The following is a 19,187-nucleotide window of genomic DNA, read 5'->3' as shown; positions in this document are numbered from 1 at the left end:
TTCGTATTATTATATAATTACTAATTATTTATTTATCGCCCGCGACTCTATTCACGAGGACGTTAATCATCAACAACCCACTGTCCCACTGCTGGACACGGGTCTCCTCTCAGAATGAGAAGGATTAGGCCATAGTCCACCGCGCTGGCCAAGTGAGTGAGTTTGAGTTTTTTTTTATAAATCTCTCAGGTATGCAGGTATCTCTCAGGTATTCCTCACGATGTTTTCCTTCACCGTTTAGCAAGTGATGATTAATTTCTAATACGCACATAACTTTGAAAATTCAGAGGAGTCTGGGATATGAACCTCGGACCCTTCGATCGAGAGGCCGAGTTTCTTAACCACTAGGCTATCACTGACGGATGTTAATGAAATAGGTGAATTATAAAACAGCAACAACTACTTGAAAATAAGAAACTGGAAAAATGGAAAATAAGTACTTACTACAATAATTAAAATTGAAATTAAATATTATAAGGTGCTACAGGCGAGAACAAACGCAGTTTTAATAGATTTATTTCCTGTAAATGTTGTTTATAAGTCTTAGTCAGAAATCGTGGTTAATTTTGTTAAAACGACGATATTTTGTTTACACCCTTCTCACTATGAGAGAAAACCCTTACCCACTGATCAAAGTTGAAACAGGAGTGGTTTGCTTATTACCAAGCAACTTTTTAATCACAATTTTTTTGCATCATGGGAATTGTTTTATTACTTTTTAAATATTTCATTATATCTGCATATATAGCGTGCAATGTCATATAGATATTACATTAAATGCTTTGCTTACTCTAATTATATCATTATTATAATTTGTATAAAAGCAATAATTGGTTGCACTATTTAACATATTAATTCTTTTATTCCTTAATTGATTATGATTAGTTAATGATTATTATTAATAAATAAATAAATTGCATTAATATTAATTAATTATTAATTTAAATTTTAAATTTAATTTCCTTTAAATATACTTTTATAAATAATCATTAACTAAACATAATAGCTAATTCGTGATTGAATACACTTGATGCTGTGAAAGGAACCTTGTCATTGTAAAAGAATGAAGAGGTTATGAACAGCTACGTATAATTTTATATTTAATTTATTGCGAAAAAGTTCTATCGACAAAAATATTTTTAAGGAGAAAATTCTATAAGAGCCTAATACTGATAATTTTGAGCGCATGTTTAATTATTGTGATTTTAAATACATTTAAAATTATGTGAAAATACATATTTCTATTCAGAGAAAATATAACATAATTCTTACACATAGGAATAATATATTAATTAATGATTTGCGAGCATAATTATAATTAATTAAAAATTTAAAGTGAGTTACAATTAATTTATTAAAGATAATTTAAAATTAATTTAATTTTAAATAATTTATTACAATTAATAGTATATTAAATTAGCAATACTTAAAGATTATTTAAATTTATTAATAATTGCTTTTATTAGATACGTCATTATAAAATTATTTTAATATAAATGGAAGTAAGGATTTATATTAAAATTAATCGAATATAGTAAAGTGACTTAATACAAGCTCTGGAATACTTTGTACACTACCAAAGAGTTATAAGACATTCACTATATATTCCCTGTGGAAGTGTGGACTAAAATAGAACGCTTTATGTAAGTGTCCCCTTGCTATCATTCAAACCAAAACATAGCAGTGTTATACCTACTGCTGTTATAACAGAAAAAGGTGTGGCGGTTGTGCCGCCGGAGTGTAATAAAGAGTTGTATAATATAAGAGTAGCAGACGAGCACGCAGTCCACCTGATGGTAAGTGGCTACTGCCGCCCATGGACATCTATACTCAACCCCAGGTAAAATTACATACTCCTGCCTGAGGTCAAAATGCGCCTTTACTCTTGAGGACTACGCCGAAACGCCTCGGAAAACTGTGTCTCCCTTACTACACTGTTCAAACCAAAACACAGCAGCGTTTAACACTGCTGTTATAACAGAAATATGATAGATTCAGAAATATGAATGTGACAGTGGTGGCGCCGGCGTCGAACCACACAGGGTTCTACCACCTTCAATATGATTCCCTCATAAATTGTTTCAAATCCATCAATTCTACTATACTCTTTGGTAGTATACACAGGTACCTTATAAGTTATAAAAGTTAGAGACACTTGGACCAACGTGCGCTAGGAATTAAAGCTACGAGATAAAATACACGATTGCACTAATAATAATATTTTTCAAATAGTTTATGATTATTTTTTTAATTATTTTAATTTAATTTATTTGAAAATATTTTCTTAATTTATTTAGTGTTTTGATAAATAATGTGTACGATGTTTGCTTACTTTATAGGTATACGTATATGTGTGTGCATATGTCTGTCTCATTTGCTGTCTCTCTCACTCTGTATGTCTATCCTTGTCTTTCTGTGCGTGTACTTATAGAATTACTTTGGCAACTGTATTAATTGTAAATTCAAAAAGTATACTTATAAAGTAGCATTAATGAAGTTACGCACACAATTTCATTTTGTTAATATAAGGGGTCATTCATAGAGTATAGCTCAAATCTCGCAAATTAGTGTCTCAAAATATCTCCTTCGATTTAAATTTCGTTTTATAATATAGGAAAAGCAAACGAGCATGCAGTACACCTTATAATAAGTAGTTACTGCCGCTCAGAGATATCTGTAACCCCAGAAAAAATTAGATCCCTACCTGAGGTCAGCCACATCTATGAGGACTACGCCATCCCCTCAATTGTTACGTTTATATATTTTCCACGATTTTATGTCATAAATATTCATGCTTGACCCATAAAATAGAATTGAAACTCTTTAACTACTAAAGTAGTTGAACGATGCGTTAATTATTATTAATAATTAATTAATATAGTTTTATGATTTATGTTTCATTAGCATTTAAGTATAGCACTTTCTTTTAATTTTAAAATTGCAATTTGCACAAGAACTATGATGAAAGAAATTTGAAGTCATATAATTTTATATTAATTTGATATAATTTTATATTGTCAATTTGAAAATTATTTTCGAACGACTTTAAAAATGTAAAATACTTTAATTTCACAAAAACAAGCTTTTAAATTTCATACTTCAATATTCTGAAGTTGTTTAAAATTTAATTATTTAAATATAGAACAAGTTCCTTCAAGTTACTTCAAGATTATTAAACTTATTTAATTTTTTAAATGAAGGACATTTAAATTCGCCGACTTCAAAGAGTATAATTAATTTCATACTTCATATTCTGAAGTTGTTTAAGATTTAATTATTTAAATATAGAACGAGTTCTATAGACTAGAATATAGTCGCCATTACATCAAGTTTTACAAAAGATCATAAGAAATAAGCAGCGTACACCAATTTGTTCCCTATCCGTAAGTATTAAGGTCGGAATTCCTTCACCGTTGAGGAGGGGAGGCGCGGGGTTGACGGCGCTTCGACTTTCGTGTTTCTTCAGTTACCTGTGAGGAGAATGTGGTTAGAATATACTTTCATATAAATATTTAATAGCAAAAGACTAATTATATATATGTAAATACTACTAAGAAACTATGTGTTACACGCACGCAACTTCGTGCTAAACTCAAAAAGAAGTATAACTTCAAAAAGGATTTCTATATCTCCCTTACTAGGACCTATACTTGTGTTGTGGGTGTTGTGAGTACTCTAACACAGACTATTACACTATGGGTGCTAACACACACACACTAATACCCATGACCCATGACACACTGATGATGATACTGATACCCAGAGCACACAAACATTACGTACGTACGTACGTTCTATCTTAGTTATTTTTATAGAAGAATCGAAAGGCCAAATTAATTTATTCAATTACAATATTAATAGAAGTTTTACTATTAATTATATAATATTTTTATTGTATGTCAACTTAATAAGCGTGTTATTGAAAAAGCTAATCTCAGTGAAAATTAGCAAAACACCACACAAATGCCGTTATAACTATAGCTAGGCAATCAAAATCAAATCAAACCCATATTACCCATACCCAGACACAATAGAATAGTTTACTCTTCAATATTCGTGATGAGAATTATTTAAAAATGGTCCAAATCTGTAAAGGTATTAAGCATTAGTAAAATCTTTGGAAATAGTAGAAAAGGTCCTTTATGTTACGAGTGCCTATATGTCTTAAGAGGTCCAGAGTAAGACCCAAGGCACCTCTAGACCTTGTCAAAGACCTTAATGGTCAACCATTCAAATCTTCCTTTTTCGTAAACACCACTTGAATGGTCATATTAGTGACTATAGTGTATAAAATGAACAGCTTAATAAAAAAGCAGTAGATTGTCAGAAGCTGATAGAACATTTTTCGAAAGGAGTATTCCTAACATCGATAGTGAATTCGAAGATGTCTGTCACACAACTATATTTAAGAATATGAAGATTTACGGTAAGAAGAAATTATTAATTTAATATCATAAGGTTAAGGTACAGGACTGGAAGGGGAATTTAAAGAAGAAATTAACTAATTTTGGTCTTTGATAAGCAAAATAGAAAGATACTTCACCGCCTTGAAATTGAATGAAGCCACAAAATGATGATTTATTCTTTGAATTCTTAACAAATAAAAAAAGATTTTTAGAGAAAATATAAATAACGAATACTACGTAATTTACGTAATCCTATAATATATAAAACGAGCTTCTGCCCGCGGCTTCGCTCGCGTTACGAAGTAATTTTTTATCCCCTATTTTATCCCCTTGGGGGTAGAATTGATCAAAATCCTTTCTTAGCGGATGCCTACGTCATAACATCTACCTGCATGCCAAATTTCAGCCCGATCCGTCCAGTGGTTTGGGCTGTGCGTTGATAGATCACTATGTCAGTCAGCCACCTTTGAGTTATGTATATTTAGATTCTCGTGTCACAATGTTAAGTAAAGAACGGAGAGTTGGCAACACTTTATTTACGCAATATTTTAAAGGAGAATGCCCATTCTTGGTACTGATTTTTCTCATGCGTCAAAATGAAAGTAATATTAAAATTATTTTTTGATTTTTTTACATAATTTGTCGATCAGAATAGTTTCTTTGAACAGGGGATTCCATTTAAGTTAAAATAAGACGAAATGTTGATTGTTGTTCTTAAAAATTAAAATGGCGGTATTTTAGACTCAAAATTCAATAATATCAATTAGTGTTTTGACTAATGATTTTTCTCATGCGTCAAAATGAAAGTAATATTAAAATTATTTTTTGATTTTTTTACATTGTTTGTCGATCAGAATAGTTTCTTTGAACAGGGGATTCCATTTTAGATAAAATAAGACGAAATGTTGATTGTCGTTCTTAAAAATTATAATGGCTGTATTTTATACTCGGAATTCATTATTTTAGGTTTTTAGGATTATTTTAGGTTTTTTTACCTACTACCTTTAAAAGTAAATGGAATATGTTAATCGAACTACATTATAGGTACCTACTATCAGTTAAAACCGACCATGAATCTATCGTCGGATGTTTCGATGTTGAGGTTATGTAACATTTCGGTAAATAATTTCAGAACCCGGGTGCTGATCTAAAAAATAATTATTGGTGGTAGTATTTGGTTAATTATACAGCGTCTACAACAAGTTTCAATTTGATGCAACTCTGGACGGCGGTCCATACATTCATGGGCATTGTCCTTTCTAAACTGATTACACTTTCTTGTTAAAAGTGTTCAATGTATGTATTTTACTCATCGAAGATTTAGAGTATGCAGGATTTACTTACAGTATTGGGATGTCGCGCGGGCGGTGGCGGCGGGGCTCCAGAAGTGGCGCTGGAGCTGGAAGCTTGAGAGTCGACACTCCTGGAAACATTACAGTGCAAATAAGTTTTAAGACAATATCAGCAACACATACAAATCATTTCATATTTATATTTTTTAATTTCTTTTAAAAAAGTGCTTTATACACTCACAGCCCCATAGGATTTCCTGTATCGTGGGTGCCATGGACACACAAACACAAATACACAAACACCCAGAAACAGAAATCTAAATTCATCATTTAGATAACTGTCTGGCCGGGGATCGAACCCGGGACCATCTGTGCGTGAATTTAGGTGTATGTTCCTGGGTTTGTGTATTTATCTTTGTCTGTGTGCATAGCATGCACGATACAGGGAATCCTAGTGTGGGGCTGTGAGTGTAAAAAGCGTTTATTATTGTTAAAACACTTACCAACGAGTGCGTGGCGGTGGCGGTGGTGGAGTGGGAGACACCCTCGGCGTCTCAGGCAGCGGCAGCACCGTCAACCCAGAAGCTGACTGCGGCATCGTTGAACTTGGCAGCACTGCTGTACTCTTCAATCTATTGGAAGTTTTTGCTTTGGGATTCTTGGCTTTGGGAAGGGAAAGACCGGATGAAGTAGCCGTGGGCGGCGAGTCCTCCGGCGTGAGTGAAGATCACAAGACGGTGTCCAAGGTGTCGAGGGAGTGCAGCAGGGCGGGGTCGCGCGCGCACCAGCGAGCCAGCTCGTCCGGGGTCACCACGCCGTCAGCGTTCGTGTCCATCAGCTGGAAGGTATAATTGCTGATAAGGAATTTTGTTGGTGCGTTATTTGTTTGACTCAAAGAAGTGATAGCCTAATGAACTGGACCGATCAATTATCGGATCCGTTTACAGGCGTTTGACTTTTTAGTTTTACGGGTATAAGGTTCCTTCTTCTGTCTCGGAGAAGACTTCGTAAGGAAATCTATATACATGCCTAAGTGTTCATTAAGAAAATCTTTAAAGATGTGAGAAGTGTACCTCTTTTCATGTTAGCGAATTTCGTAATCTTCGTTAATAAGAATAAAGTTCATAGGCCAGCCAACGTATCCAGCGACAACTTGGCCAGCAGCTTGACAGTAGATTATAGCTCTAAACCCTTTTTCAGCCCTATACTTCTGCACAAAAACAGTAAGGTTAAGGCCTGCTTTATTGTCTCATGAAACCTTAATTTAGTAATGGGTTTTTCTGAAAGGACTCACATGAAAGATCCGATCAACATGATCCTCAGCGGCCGCCTTCTGTACCGGCGGCGCCGCGGCCCTCCCCAGCAGCTCATACACCGCGCGCACCACCGCCAGCATCTCGCTCCTGGAGATGCGACCGTCACCGTCCACGTCGTAGAGTGCGAACACCCAGGAGAGCTTCTCTTGACGGGAGCCTCGGGCCACACGGGAGAGGGTGTCGAGGAATTCCTGGAATGTGGTATACTGAGGATTCAACGTGGGAACGCGGAAATCAGTTAGTTTATGCAAGTCACAAATAGTGCGAAGTACGGTGCTTAAGGATATTGTTACGACGTTTGTCCACCGCCACCGTCACCGAGCAGTACCGGTAATCAATGACGGCGCCGAAATAGCGTACATACATTTACTATAGCCGCTTGTCCGCACGTCCGTCACCCGAGCACCGTCATCCCGGCCGCCGATATTTCCGATGTGCCGGCAATATAAAACACGTCGGAACTTGTCCATACACTGCCGTCACGCGTGACAGCTGGCACAAAATAAACCGGCGATATCGGTCGCGGTGGACAAATTATCGCCGTCACTTCATATTAAAATCGGCCCGAAATAGTCTCGTATCGGCTCGGAGACGGTGGCGATGAACAAACCGCCTGAGTGTTATGTGTCATGATATGCAAACCAGAAAAGAAAAATCAACTAGACGTAGGGTACATAGATTAATCTACCACTAGTACTTGTCAACGTTTTCCCCCCTCCACCTCAGTTTCGTCACCACGATCCATGCTGGATCGAAATATCGGCAATAAGGTAATTAAAAATCGTATATCGTGAATACCCGTACACACTAAAATGTAAAGGTAATATATTGTGTTGAACTTTTGATGTGAAACATCTATAGCCGCACGTAAAACCGATTTCTGGCGTGGCGACGCATGCCGTGGCGCACGCTATACGATGGTATATATATACAGTCTATATGCAGTAGTGTGTACGGTGTGGCGCCATGCGCAATCGAATTCAATAAATAGTCATCGTTATCTGGAAAAAAATCGTAATATTTTATTTTATCATTATGACATATTTAGTTCCTATCACAATATGTTCTTTTCTGCATATTACTTTAACAAAATAATGTCGATGTTTCACATCTGCCAGGCGTCCCGTGACGGCTCACATTTTTTTGGTGGTGGGAAAATTTTATGTTGAATCTTTTGAAGTTGGGGACATTGTATGTTGAATTGTTTTAAATTAAATTAGTAACGGTGAATTTAATTCAATTGGGAATATGTTTTGTTTAATTATTGTTTAATTTAAACGCATTATACACTCACAGCCTCACACTACGATGGACACACACATAGACAAATACACAAACACCCAGACCCAGATATAGAAATCTAAATTCATCATTTAGATGTCTGTCTGGCCGGGGATCGAACCCGGGACCCCCTGCTCAGACCGGTATGGTGACCGCACCGCCACGCGGGTCGTTAATTACGAGTAGCAATATGTAACTCTGAATTGATTTGAAATTACGAATATGTTAATTCGATGAATTCGTAATCATCTCTTGTGATATTTAATGTTGTTCATCTGATGGTCTGAGGTGTTCGCTACTCATGGTCATCTGTAACGGTCTCCATATGTACGCACGCCTAAAACCCTTTTTTTTTTCGAGCGGGTTCAGCGCGCTCCCTAGCTCGCTCGGCGTCTTCCTTTGCGGACATTACTATGTCGCAGAAGGTGATCATGCCTTCCCAGGCTTCGCTGCGCTGAACCATCGCCCCAACAATGGCCGCTGGAGTTGGTCCGACCCCACTTTTGACACGAGGATCCGCCGCTGAGACTCCCACGCTGGGCAGTACTGCAGCATGACGCACGCCTACAACCCACGTGCTCTAAATTACCCTTAGCTCTAATTCTCTACAATGACGTAGGTAAACGACAGGGTGTGAGTGACTCGGCTATTTGCAGTCGGACTGCTGTCAACCCTTTTTAGACAAACTTGGAATTTTAAACGCAAATTTTCATATACTCGTACATAATAAAATTTTACATTATTCTGTAATAATACTTTTCAGTCATTTTTTATTTTTTTCACGAGTTTTAGCGTAATATTATAGTGGACTCTCTATATGTTTCATCACATTTATTTTTATTACTTTTTTTAAGTTTTATTATTACGGTGGGTAATTTTTATGGAACTTATATGTAAGTCTCACTCTTTGGTAGCCTTACAGCCCAAACGGGTTTACGAATGTTAACAAAATCGAAACCTGTAAAATTATCTGTGCAATTCTTAAAGTAATATACCTCTTTTTTTTGTTTACGAGGGGGAAATTTTTAAAAGGTACCCGACGCCGTGGAAGTGACACCGGGTTCTGTGGGATTTTTACCGCACTAAAACTCCCGGTGGCCGTCCTCAGCGCTTGGAGAATTCCAGGATCTCCAATGAAACACAACCGGAGTCCTCCAAGCGCGATGCCCCGATCGGGCTCTGCCCTGGGGGAGCAGTCTTCACTTCTCCTGCACCACCTGATGTTTACGACGGTATGCGACCACACACAACGCCGTCCTTCCCGGGGTCGCTTGCTGGACGGGTCGAGCTCCCACTCTTGCCGCCCGCAACCCCGGAAGCCCCTTTTAGTCGCCTCTTACGACAGGCAGGGGATACCGTAGCCCTATTCTGGTCCCTGTACTACAGGGACAGAAAAAGGTATTATACCTAGCTAAGCTTTATTCTATAGGTGAAAGTCACCCCCATCCCTACAACCCCAAATAAATGAGTCTGCAGTGACGAAGCGTTCCTATTTACCCTCCTCAGATGAATGGCAAAGTTCAATTCACACCGAAAACGTTTAGGCAGCCATTTTACGAAATTTCATGTTTTTGAAATGTTCTTTGGGCGTTGAGTGATTGTAGGTAGGGAAATCTTTGACCCTGTTGTCCCGGGACAAGAATAGGGCTACGGTATCTGCCTGTATTAAGAGGTTGACTAAGAGGGGCTTCTGGGGTTGCGGGTGGCAAGAGTGGCTCGAAACGTCCAGGGACCCGGAGAGGGCGGTGGTATCTGTGGTCGCATATCATCAAAAACCAAGGGTTCTACCACACATATCAAAATCAAAATATTTTATTAGGGCGAGCGAAGCGAGTCCTCTATAATTCGAAAATCTTGCAAGCTTTCCATCCCTTTTTTGAAAAAACTATAGGGCTCGTAAATTTTAAACTTAACATAGTTACTTAAGGTCATGTCTAGATTGGAACAACACGATTAAAATAAGGTTTTGTACACAAAAAAAAAACACTTTTTTATCAAATTTAAATTTAAGAGTTAAAAGATACCAAAGATAAATCGCAAAGAAAAATATGAATATACCTACCATGCAAGATACGCGAACCCTTGTAAAACTGCGCTTTTTGCTAGTTTAAAGAAAATTCTTAAGGAATTCTTTTTCAACATCAATATAATCTACCACCACTAAAGAAACTCCATAACACAAGTCTTTCAAAAATAAAAATTACAACAAATAATATCAACTACATTTTTCCACCCTTAAAACAAGTAAAATGTCACTTCAATGGCATTTCTAACTCTTATTAGGTCTATGACGAACCCGTGTTAAACCATAATTAGAATTAATTCATTAATTATAAACACCTACCTTTTGGGGTTGTTAGTTTGTTACAATTAGAAGGGTTACTTTGCACCGGCTAAAATTATGGCTTACGATCAAACAGGTGGATTTTATGATCGTTTATAACAAATTTTGAAAAATATTATTAAAACTCGACACAAAAATACTTTGAAGATTGTAGAATTTCTTATTTATTTTTTACTAGCTGACCCGGCAAGCTTTGTACCGCCTCAAAATGTAATTATCAAATATATTTCATATAAAATATAGCCTATGTTACTCGTGGATAATGTAGCTATCGAATGGTGAAAGAATTTTTAAAATCGGTCCAGTAGTTTTTGAGCCTATTCATTACAATCAAACAAACAAACAAAGTTTTTCTCTTTATAATATTAGCGTAGATAATATTTAACTTCTTTTTTTTATTTTATTGTAGCACACGAGCATTCAGTCCACCTGACGGTAAGTGACTACAGCCGCCCATGGACATCTGTAATCAACCCCAGATAGGATTAAATATTCCCACCTGAGGTCGGCCACCGACGCGCCGCTACCCTTGAGGACTAAGCTGAAACGTGTCGGAAAAGTATGTCTCCCTTACCACACCCTTCAAACCAGAACACAGCAGCACTTAACACTGCTGTTATGAGGCAGAAATAGGTGTGGCGCTGATGTCACCAGAGTTGAACCACAAAGGGTTTTACCACCTTGCGGGTAGCAACGCATCCATACCGATCTCAGATAAGACTCTATTCTTATCTACGGCGGATTACAGGTACCATCAGGTACTTACCATCAGGTAGACTGAATGCTCGTCTGCTACTCCTATATTATAATAACCCTTCCATGGCAATCGGGTAAATAAGGCGTCCCAACATAGTCCGTAGTACTCCGTAGGAGTAGTAAGGCTATAACCGACTGCAGGTAGGACTCTAAGCCTATCTGGGGTTGATTACAGATGTCCATAGGCGGCAGTAGCCACTTACCATCAGGCGGACTGCTAGTTTGCTACTTCTAAAATATTCAAAAAAGGATTCTGAAGGTTTCCTTATAATGTGTATTGGAAAAATATTCTCTGGTTATTTGATAGCCCTCTAAAACTCTATCTTGTTACTGTACTACCATAAAATAATACGACTCCCTTGCCCTTAAAACCTTTTCCTATATTAACCCTTGATTATACATATAAATGAAATTGATTCCGACTGTAATGTTATTATAGAACTAGCTGACCCGGCAAACGTTGTGTTGCCATATAAATAAAAAAATGTTAAGGGTGAACAACCCTCACTTAGGGGTATGAAAATAGATAGTAGCCGATTCTCAGACCTGCTGAATATGCATATAAAATTTGGTGAAAATCGGTAAAGCTGTTTCGGAGGAGTACGGTAACTAACATTGTGACACGAGATTTTTTTATATAAGATGTATGTAAAGAATTTTAGTTTGACGACCTGCGAGTCGGAGCGGTCACCATACTTAACGCTCAAAGTGTTTCAGGTTCGATTCCCCGCCAGACAGACATCTAATTTTGTTGTTTTTTTCTTTTGTTTTACGGATAATTTTAATTTTTGGCTTTTCCGTTTCATTGTGTCGCAATTATCTGAATGAAATGTTACTTTCTTTCTTTCTAATTGACGAATTTTGACGTCTTTTCTGGGTCTGGGTGTTTCTGTATTCGTGTGTGTGTCCATGGCACCCACACACACAATCTTATTGTGGGGCTGACTGTAGAAAGCTTAACATCTTACCTCAAAGTTCAGTTTTCCGCTTTGCTTCGGTTTGATGGTGTTGAAGACAAAATGAGCGTATTGAGTGGCATCTGAAAATGAGAAGGTTATAAATAATTATATTATACTACTAGAGTCCGCGGCTTCACCAGCGTTTTAAAAAATAACATGACATACCTATAACTGAAAATGGTGCTTTCATTGGAATGACAGTGGCATCATCTATCGAAAAATAGTAGTGCCAACTCAGAAACCTTCGCGGGCCCATGCATTCTGTTATAACGGCAGTTTTAAGTGCTGCTGTGTTCTAGTTTTAAGGACTTAAGAGAGACATACTTATCCGAGACGTTCCAGCTTAGTCCACAGGGGTAGTGACGTATCTGAGGCCGACGTCAGTACCCTTACCATGAGTTTTCAAAACATCCTACAATTTTACGTTACGTTTACTCAATTCATTATTCTGTTCCGTTTGCTTCAGTAGACTGAGTAAACGTAACAATAAGTAAGTGCTCAAGTCTTTTTGTCTACCTCATATGTTCGCAAAAAGAGACAAAACATAAAGCGCCATTTTGTCAATTTAAACATTTAATGTTACGTTACTCACACTATAGTTCTGATACAATCCGCTAGGGGCGCTGATTGGAATTTGTATGGGCAAATACGTAAACAAATACCGAAACAGTCATATTTGTCAAAACGTAAAAACTCATGGTGAGGGTACAGGTAGGAATCTAATTTTATCTTGTTGAAAACAGATGTCCATGGGCGGCAGTAGCCACTTACCATCAGGTGGACTGTATACTAGTTTGCTGCTATTCATAAATAAGGTTTTGTGGCATTCATACGGCAGAATGCTATATGCTTATTAAAAATAATTATGTAAATAATTAAAATATGTTTTCTTAATTAAAAGAAACTTGGCCTGGTTTTAATGAGATGACTTTTGAAAAGGTGGTCTTGTTTTCTTATAATAAGTTTTCCTCGATTTAATTTAGGGGATGATTTTTCAAAAACCTACATTCCATCGTCAACTGTCCCACTGCTGAGCACGGGTCTCCTTAGAATGAGAAGGATTAGGCCATAGTCCACCGCGCTGGCCAAGTGCGTATTGGTAGACTTCACATACCTTTGACATTTTTTTTAAGATCTCTCAGGTATGCAGGTTTGTTCACCATGTTGTCCTTCACCGTTTAAGTAAGTAATAATTAATTTCTAATAAGGTTAACTTAGAAAAATCCGTGGTCGTTCCGTCGTATTTTTTTTTATAATATAGGAGTAGCAGACGAGCATGCAGTCCACCTGATGGTAAGTGGCTACTGCCGCCCATGGACATCTGTAATCAACCCCAGATAGGATTAGATATTCCTACTTAAGGTCGGTTACAGATGCACCGCTACCACTGAGGACTAAGCTGGAAGGCCTCGGAAAAGTCTGTGTCCCTTAACACACCCTTCAAACCGGAACATAGCAGCGCCTAACACTGCTGTTATCAGGTAGAAATAAGTGTGGCGGTGGTGCCGCCGGAGTCGAACCACAAAGGGTTCTACCACCTTCAAAAAATTGTCCATTGTCCCTATGTTATCATTGCACTAATCTACATTTAACGTAGTAGAATATAAGTAGCAACGTATCTGTGGTCGTCTAGAGGTAGGAACATAACCTTATCTAGGATTGATCACAGATTTTCATGGACAGTAGCTTACATGAGGTGGACTGCACCGTTCCCTTCAGTATAAAAAGAGGCTATCTATAAGAAAGCAGACTATTTCCTTCAAATCCTATTACCACATAACTTAAACAAAACCTTATCACGACGGCCTACAACTAATATTCATGACTAACATCCCTAATGTTGAAAAATATCGATATATCGATACATTGATATTTTTAATTCGAAATATCGCTTGTTTTGGTCTATACATTTTGATCCCATATATCGGTACTAAATATTTAATATCGAAAATTGTATAAAAAACGATATATTTTTTTTATTCCAGCATTACTGCTGTACGACGATATTTTGAAGTTATGTAAATTTTTAAAATTTTGTAAATAAAATGATTTTTTGTATATTTTAATAATTTATATATATTGCATACGAAAACCTATAGATATTATTGAGTTAGGTCGAATTAAATACATCATTGTTTTAAAACCGCCAAATACTTTTAAAATTTTACCGATTATTGACATATCGATATTTTTCCTTCTATATATTTCCGTCATTATCGATATTTTAATGGGTGTGGTCTGAAGTAACTACAACTCCACATTTACAATTTGTCATTATATAAAACATTTAATTTTTAAAAAAGATGTGTGTTATGGAGTTTCTTTCGCCACTGTTAAAACCCTGTGAAGTGGTGGTAGTTGTAGTGACATTTAAAACGCCAAAAAAAATAACTATTTTGAATAAAAATATTGATTTGATTTAATTTATATCGATACATAAATATAACCAACATCCCTATTCATGACAGTACCATAGCAATACTATCACATAGCAATACTATACAGTATACATACAAATCAAAATCAAATCAAATCAAATCATTTATTTTGCTTAATATAGGTATACAGTTGTTATGCAAAGCAAAATACAAAGCATAATACCCGTTATTGCAAGGCAGTAGAGAATAAATTTGCATGTACAACCTCTGACGTAATTTAGCGACTGTCAAAGGAACAGATTACTTGCTTAAATTTGATCTCTTACTTAGAAAGGTGTCTCACTGCGATAGCTAGAGCGATAAGCGATAAAATCTTAACAAAGAAAGAAAGTTTGAAAACATAATTCTCTCACTGTGATAGCGTGGTTAAGAAAACTTAGAGTCTTATTTGCCGGGTCCAAGGTTCGAGTCACAGGCACTTCTGAATTTTCAAACTTTGAAGGTGGTAGAACCCTTTGTGGTTCGACTCCGGCGGCACCGCCGTCACACCTATTTCTGCCACATAACAGCAGTGTTAGGCGCTGCTGTGTTCCGTTTTGAAGGGTGTGGTAAGGGAGACAGACTTTTCCGAGGCGTTCCAGCTTAGTCCTCAGGTGTAACGGCGCATCTGTGGCCGAATTTAGGTAGGAATATCTAATCCTATCTGGGGTTGATTACAGATGTCCATGGGCGGCAGTAGCCACTTACCATCAGATGGACTGCATGCTCGTCTGCTACTCCTATGTTATAAAAAAAACTTATGTACTGTAGTGGCAGTGATAGCCTAGTGGTTAAGAAACTCGGCCTCTCGATCGAGCGGTCCGAGGTTCAAATCCCAGACACGCCTGAGATTTTTCAAAGTTAAGTGCGTATTAGAAATTAATTATCACTTGCTTAAACGGTGAGGGAAAACATCATGAGGAAACCTGCTTACCTGAGAGATTTATAAAAAAATCCCAATGGTATGTGAAGTCTACCAATACGCACTTGGCCAGCGCGGTGGACTATGGCCTAATCCTTCTCATTCTGAGAGGAGACCCGTGTCCAGCAGTGGGGTAAGATCAATAGGCTAACAGTGCTCTTAAAACAAAATAAAAAAATAATTTACCTCCAAGCGGGAAGAATTGAGAGAAGATATTCTTGAAGGCCTCCTCATCCACTACGCCAGTAGGGCACTCCTGTAGAATAAAGAATAGTTATTAATATTTTTAATATAATATTAGCCTTAGGGATGCGAGAACAAATAAAATAATCGATTATTTTTTAATCGATTTCCATTTATAAAAGTTTATTGTAGAAATAATCGATAAATAATTGATGATTGAATCTGAGTTCAATAAGTCGACAAAAAATGGTCGCCAATAGTCTCTGAAACGCCATCGATGAAATAATCGATTCCTAAAAATAATCGAATAATATTAAAATAATGATTACTATTTTACTCGTAAAGATCGATTATTTGTCCATGGGGGGCATGGACACAGTAACAAATCAACAAACACCGAACCCAGAATACAAATCTGTATTCATCACTTAGGTATCTGTCTGACCGAGGATCGAACCCGGAACCATCTGTAAGTCAGACCAGTGGTGACCGTTCTGCCGATTCGTCAATTCGTCGCCAATAAAACTTCGATACCGTGATTCAGAAACTAGTGGCGCCATCTCTTGGTAAGCTTAAATACGCCAACATTACCTGCTTAAATCCTCGATACATGAGCTTAATCTCATGCTTGGTGAAACGGGAGGCCTTCGCGAGGGTGGCGGGGGGTTCAGGCCGGTACCGACCCCCCGGCCCCCAGGGGCTGCACTGGGTGTCTTCGAACTCCTCCTCTGTGAATAACAGGATTGAATCAATAAATATTATTTTAAAGGGACTAGCAATTATGACTTGAGCAGGAAATGAGCAAGCAGACCTGATGGTAAGTGGTCTCTGTGGTGTGGTATCTATGTTCAACTCATTATTAAAACTTTTACTTTAAGCCGATCACAGATTTTCCCTTCAATGCTGAGGAATAAATTGATCTTGTATGTTTTTTTTTATAATATAGGAGTAGCAGACGAGCATGCAGTCCACCTGATAGTAAGTGGCTACTGCCGTATGGACACCCGTAATCAACCCCAGATAGGATTAGATATTCCTACGGTCGGCCCTGTGGCCGTAGGTGTGGCGGTGGTTACTGCGGTGTCGAAAGACAAAGGGTTCTACCACTTTAAAAAATACTTTTACGCGTTTGAGTGGAAGGAATATGATGTCTATCTTACATATTTTGAAGATGGTAGAACTCCTTGTGGTTCGACTCCGGCGGCACCATCGTCACACCTATTTCTGCCTCATAACAGCAGTGTTAAGCGCTGCTGTGTTCCGGTTTGAAAGGTGTGGTAAGGGAGACAGACCTTTCCGAGGCATTCCAGCTTAGTCCTCAGGTAGCGGCGCATCTATGCCCGACCTCAGGTAGGAATATCTAATCCTATCTGTGGTTGATTACAGATGTCCATACGGCAGTAGCCACTTACCATCAGGTGGACTGCATGCTCGTCTGCTACTCCTATATTATAAAAATAATACACCACCATACATACAACCACCAACACGTGTTTCGCTCCACAACGGAGCATCATCAGGGTATGTTGACTCTACGACGGTTAATGAATGTATAAAATGTCTGACACTAATTATAGAACCACATGTGTTAATAAGTTAAGTTTAATTTTAAGTATTGTTTTGTATCTTTTCTTTGTATTCCATTTTGCCAACGCACCACCCGACCGAACTACTCGTCGAATTGGGACACACTGAAAATCAGTGGCCGTGGTTCGCCGCGGTGAGGCTGAGTGTGGACCCTTTTGATAAATTTTACTGCAGCAATGTTTCGATTTTAAAGTTATGTTTCCTATTGTTTATGTCACATAATGTTGTAGTATTTTTTACAAATAAATGTTTCTTTCTTTCTTTCTTTTCTTTCTTTCTTTCATAAAATGAACTACAAGAAACGTACTTAAAAATTCAAAAGTTCAAAGTGAACTATAAGTTATTCTAGTTAAAGTTGACTGTAAAATAAATCAGCGTAGTTAACTGTGAGCAGTTTATAAACTGTCTTGAGTTCCACATTTGTTGAGGTGGAGTTCTACTACACGCGAGTAACGATATATTGCAAGCGATGTACCGTGCGGAGTCTTGACCTTATAGACCAGTGCCGAAGCCTTTAAAAATGGTAAAAAATGAAAAAAAATTACAATAGAATGAAACCCATTGGAAAAGGAGGGAAATATGATCAAAATGAAAGGAAAAATAAATTACGGTCGATCCGAGTTCGGGAAGTGGGAGGGGGTGAGCTTTTAAGGGTAAAAAATGGTTTATCTTGATTTCCGGCTAATCTACACGTCCTATGCGAAAAAGTTAAATGGCAAAGTTGTAGGTAATAAAAATATCTACAACTTTTGTATTTGCAATTTTTTCACATAACCTCAAAATTTGGGTGAAAAATTCAAAAAACCAAGTTTTTGGTTTTTTATTTATATCTTTTTCAAAAAAAATTTTTTTTTATACGAAATTTGGTGAAAACTTACCTTATTATGTCCCAAATACACTGTAATTTATTTGATTAAAAATATTTATTTTTTCGCCTTATTTTCACTTAATATCAAAAAAGCATCCTAATTTTCAATCGAAAATTCTGACGTCAAAATATCAGCTTTTTTCAAAAAGTTTGGGGGCTTTTTGTTCGTTGAAATATCTACTTTCTGATGGTGTAAAAAAAAATATACACAACTATAGGAAATGTTCTCAGAAAATGCAAAAAATTGAAAAAAACCCAATTGTATTTATTGTCGATTCTCTTCTTGCTAGACTCCACTATAACGATTCAAAGCTGATTTTTTTATTTCATACAACCAAAAACCAAAAACTTGGTTTTTTGAATTTTTCACCCAAATTTTGAGGTTATGTGAAAAAATTGCAAATACAAAAGTTGTAGATCTTTTTATTACCTACAACTTTGCCATTGAACTTTTTCGCATAGGACGTGTAGTTTAGCCGGAAATCAAGATAAACCATTTTTTACCCTTAAAAACTCACCCCCTCCCACTTCCCGAACTCGGATCGACCGTAATTTATTTTTCCTTTCATTTTGATCATATTTCCCTCCTTTTCCAATGGGTTTCATTCTATTGTAATTTTTTTTGGTTTCAAAAATTATCGACCCTGGTCTATTAGCCAAGACTTTGAAGGTAAAACCCCTTGTGGTTCTACTTTGGCACCATCACTATACCTATTTCTGTTTCATATGTTAAGTGCTACAGCTGTCTTCTGGTTAGAAAGGTGTGGTAAAATATACTTAAACGCATGCAGTCCGTAACATCCGTGATCAAACTCAGATAAGATTTGGTTCCTACCTGAGATTGGCCAAAGATCGG

General features: G+C 37.1%; 1 protein-coding gene across 1 annotated transcript; it reads right to left on the bottom strand.

Moving 5' to 3' along the window:
* Positions 1–3,192: 3,192 nt before the first annotated feature.
* LOC140755579 (calsenilin) lies at positions 3,193–16,601 on the bottom strand. Its single transcript, XM_073090863.1, has 7 exons — positions 16,468–16,601; positions 15,880–15,949; positions 12,364–12,434; positions 6,993–7,205; positions 6,202–6,536; positions 5,751–5,829; positions 3,193–3,470 (listed from the first exon to the last, which is right to left on the bottom strand). The coding sequence occupies exons 1-5, from the start codon at positions 16,486–16,488 to the stop codon at positions 6,426–6,428; spliced, it is 486 nt and encodes a 161-aa protein (XP_072946964.1). The 5' UTR covers positions 16,489–16,601; the 3' UTR covers positions 3,193–3,470; positions 5,751–5,829; positions 6,202–6,425.
* Positions 16,602–19,187: the final 2,586 nt, after the last annotated feature.

Source organism: Epargyreus clarus, unplaced genomic scaffold, assembly GCF_041222505.1.
Source record: "Epargyreus clarus isolate Ecla_fem2 unplaced genomic scaffold, WU_Ecla_fem_2.2 ptg000033l, whole genome shotgun sequence".
NCBI lineage: Eukaryota > Metazoa > Arthropoda > Insecta > Lepidoptera > Hesperiidae > Epargyreus > Epargyreus clarus.
The sequence above is the reverse complement of the archived record's forward strand: the minus strand, read 5'-3'. Positions and strand labels throughout refer to the sequence as shown.

Coding starts and splice junctions, on each gene's coding strand:
- LOC140755579 (XM_073090863.1), bottom strand. CDS start 16,488: ATGTATCGAGGATTTAAGCAG. Junction 7,206..12,363: donor GCGGAAAACTGAACTTTGAG/GTAAGATGTTAA, acceptor ACCACATTCCAG/GAATTCCTCGACACCCTCTC. Junction 6,537..6,992: donor ATGTTGATCGGATCTTTCAT/GTGAGTCCTTTC, acceptor TATACCTTCCAG/CTGATGGACACGAACGCTGA.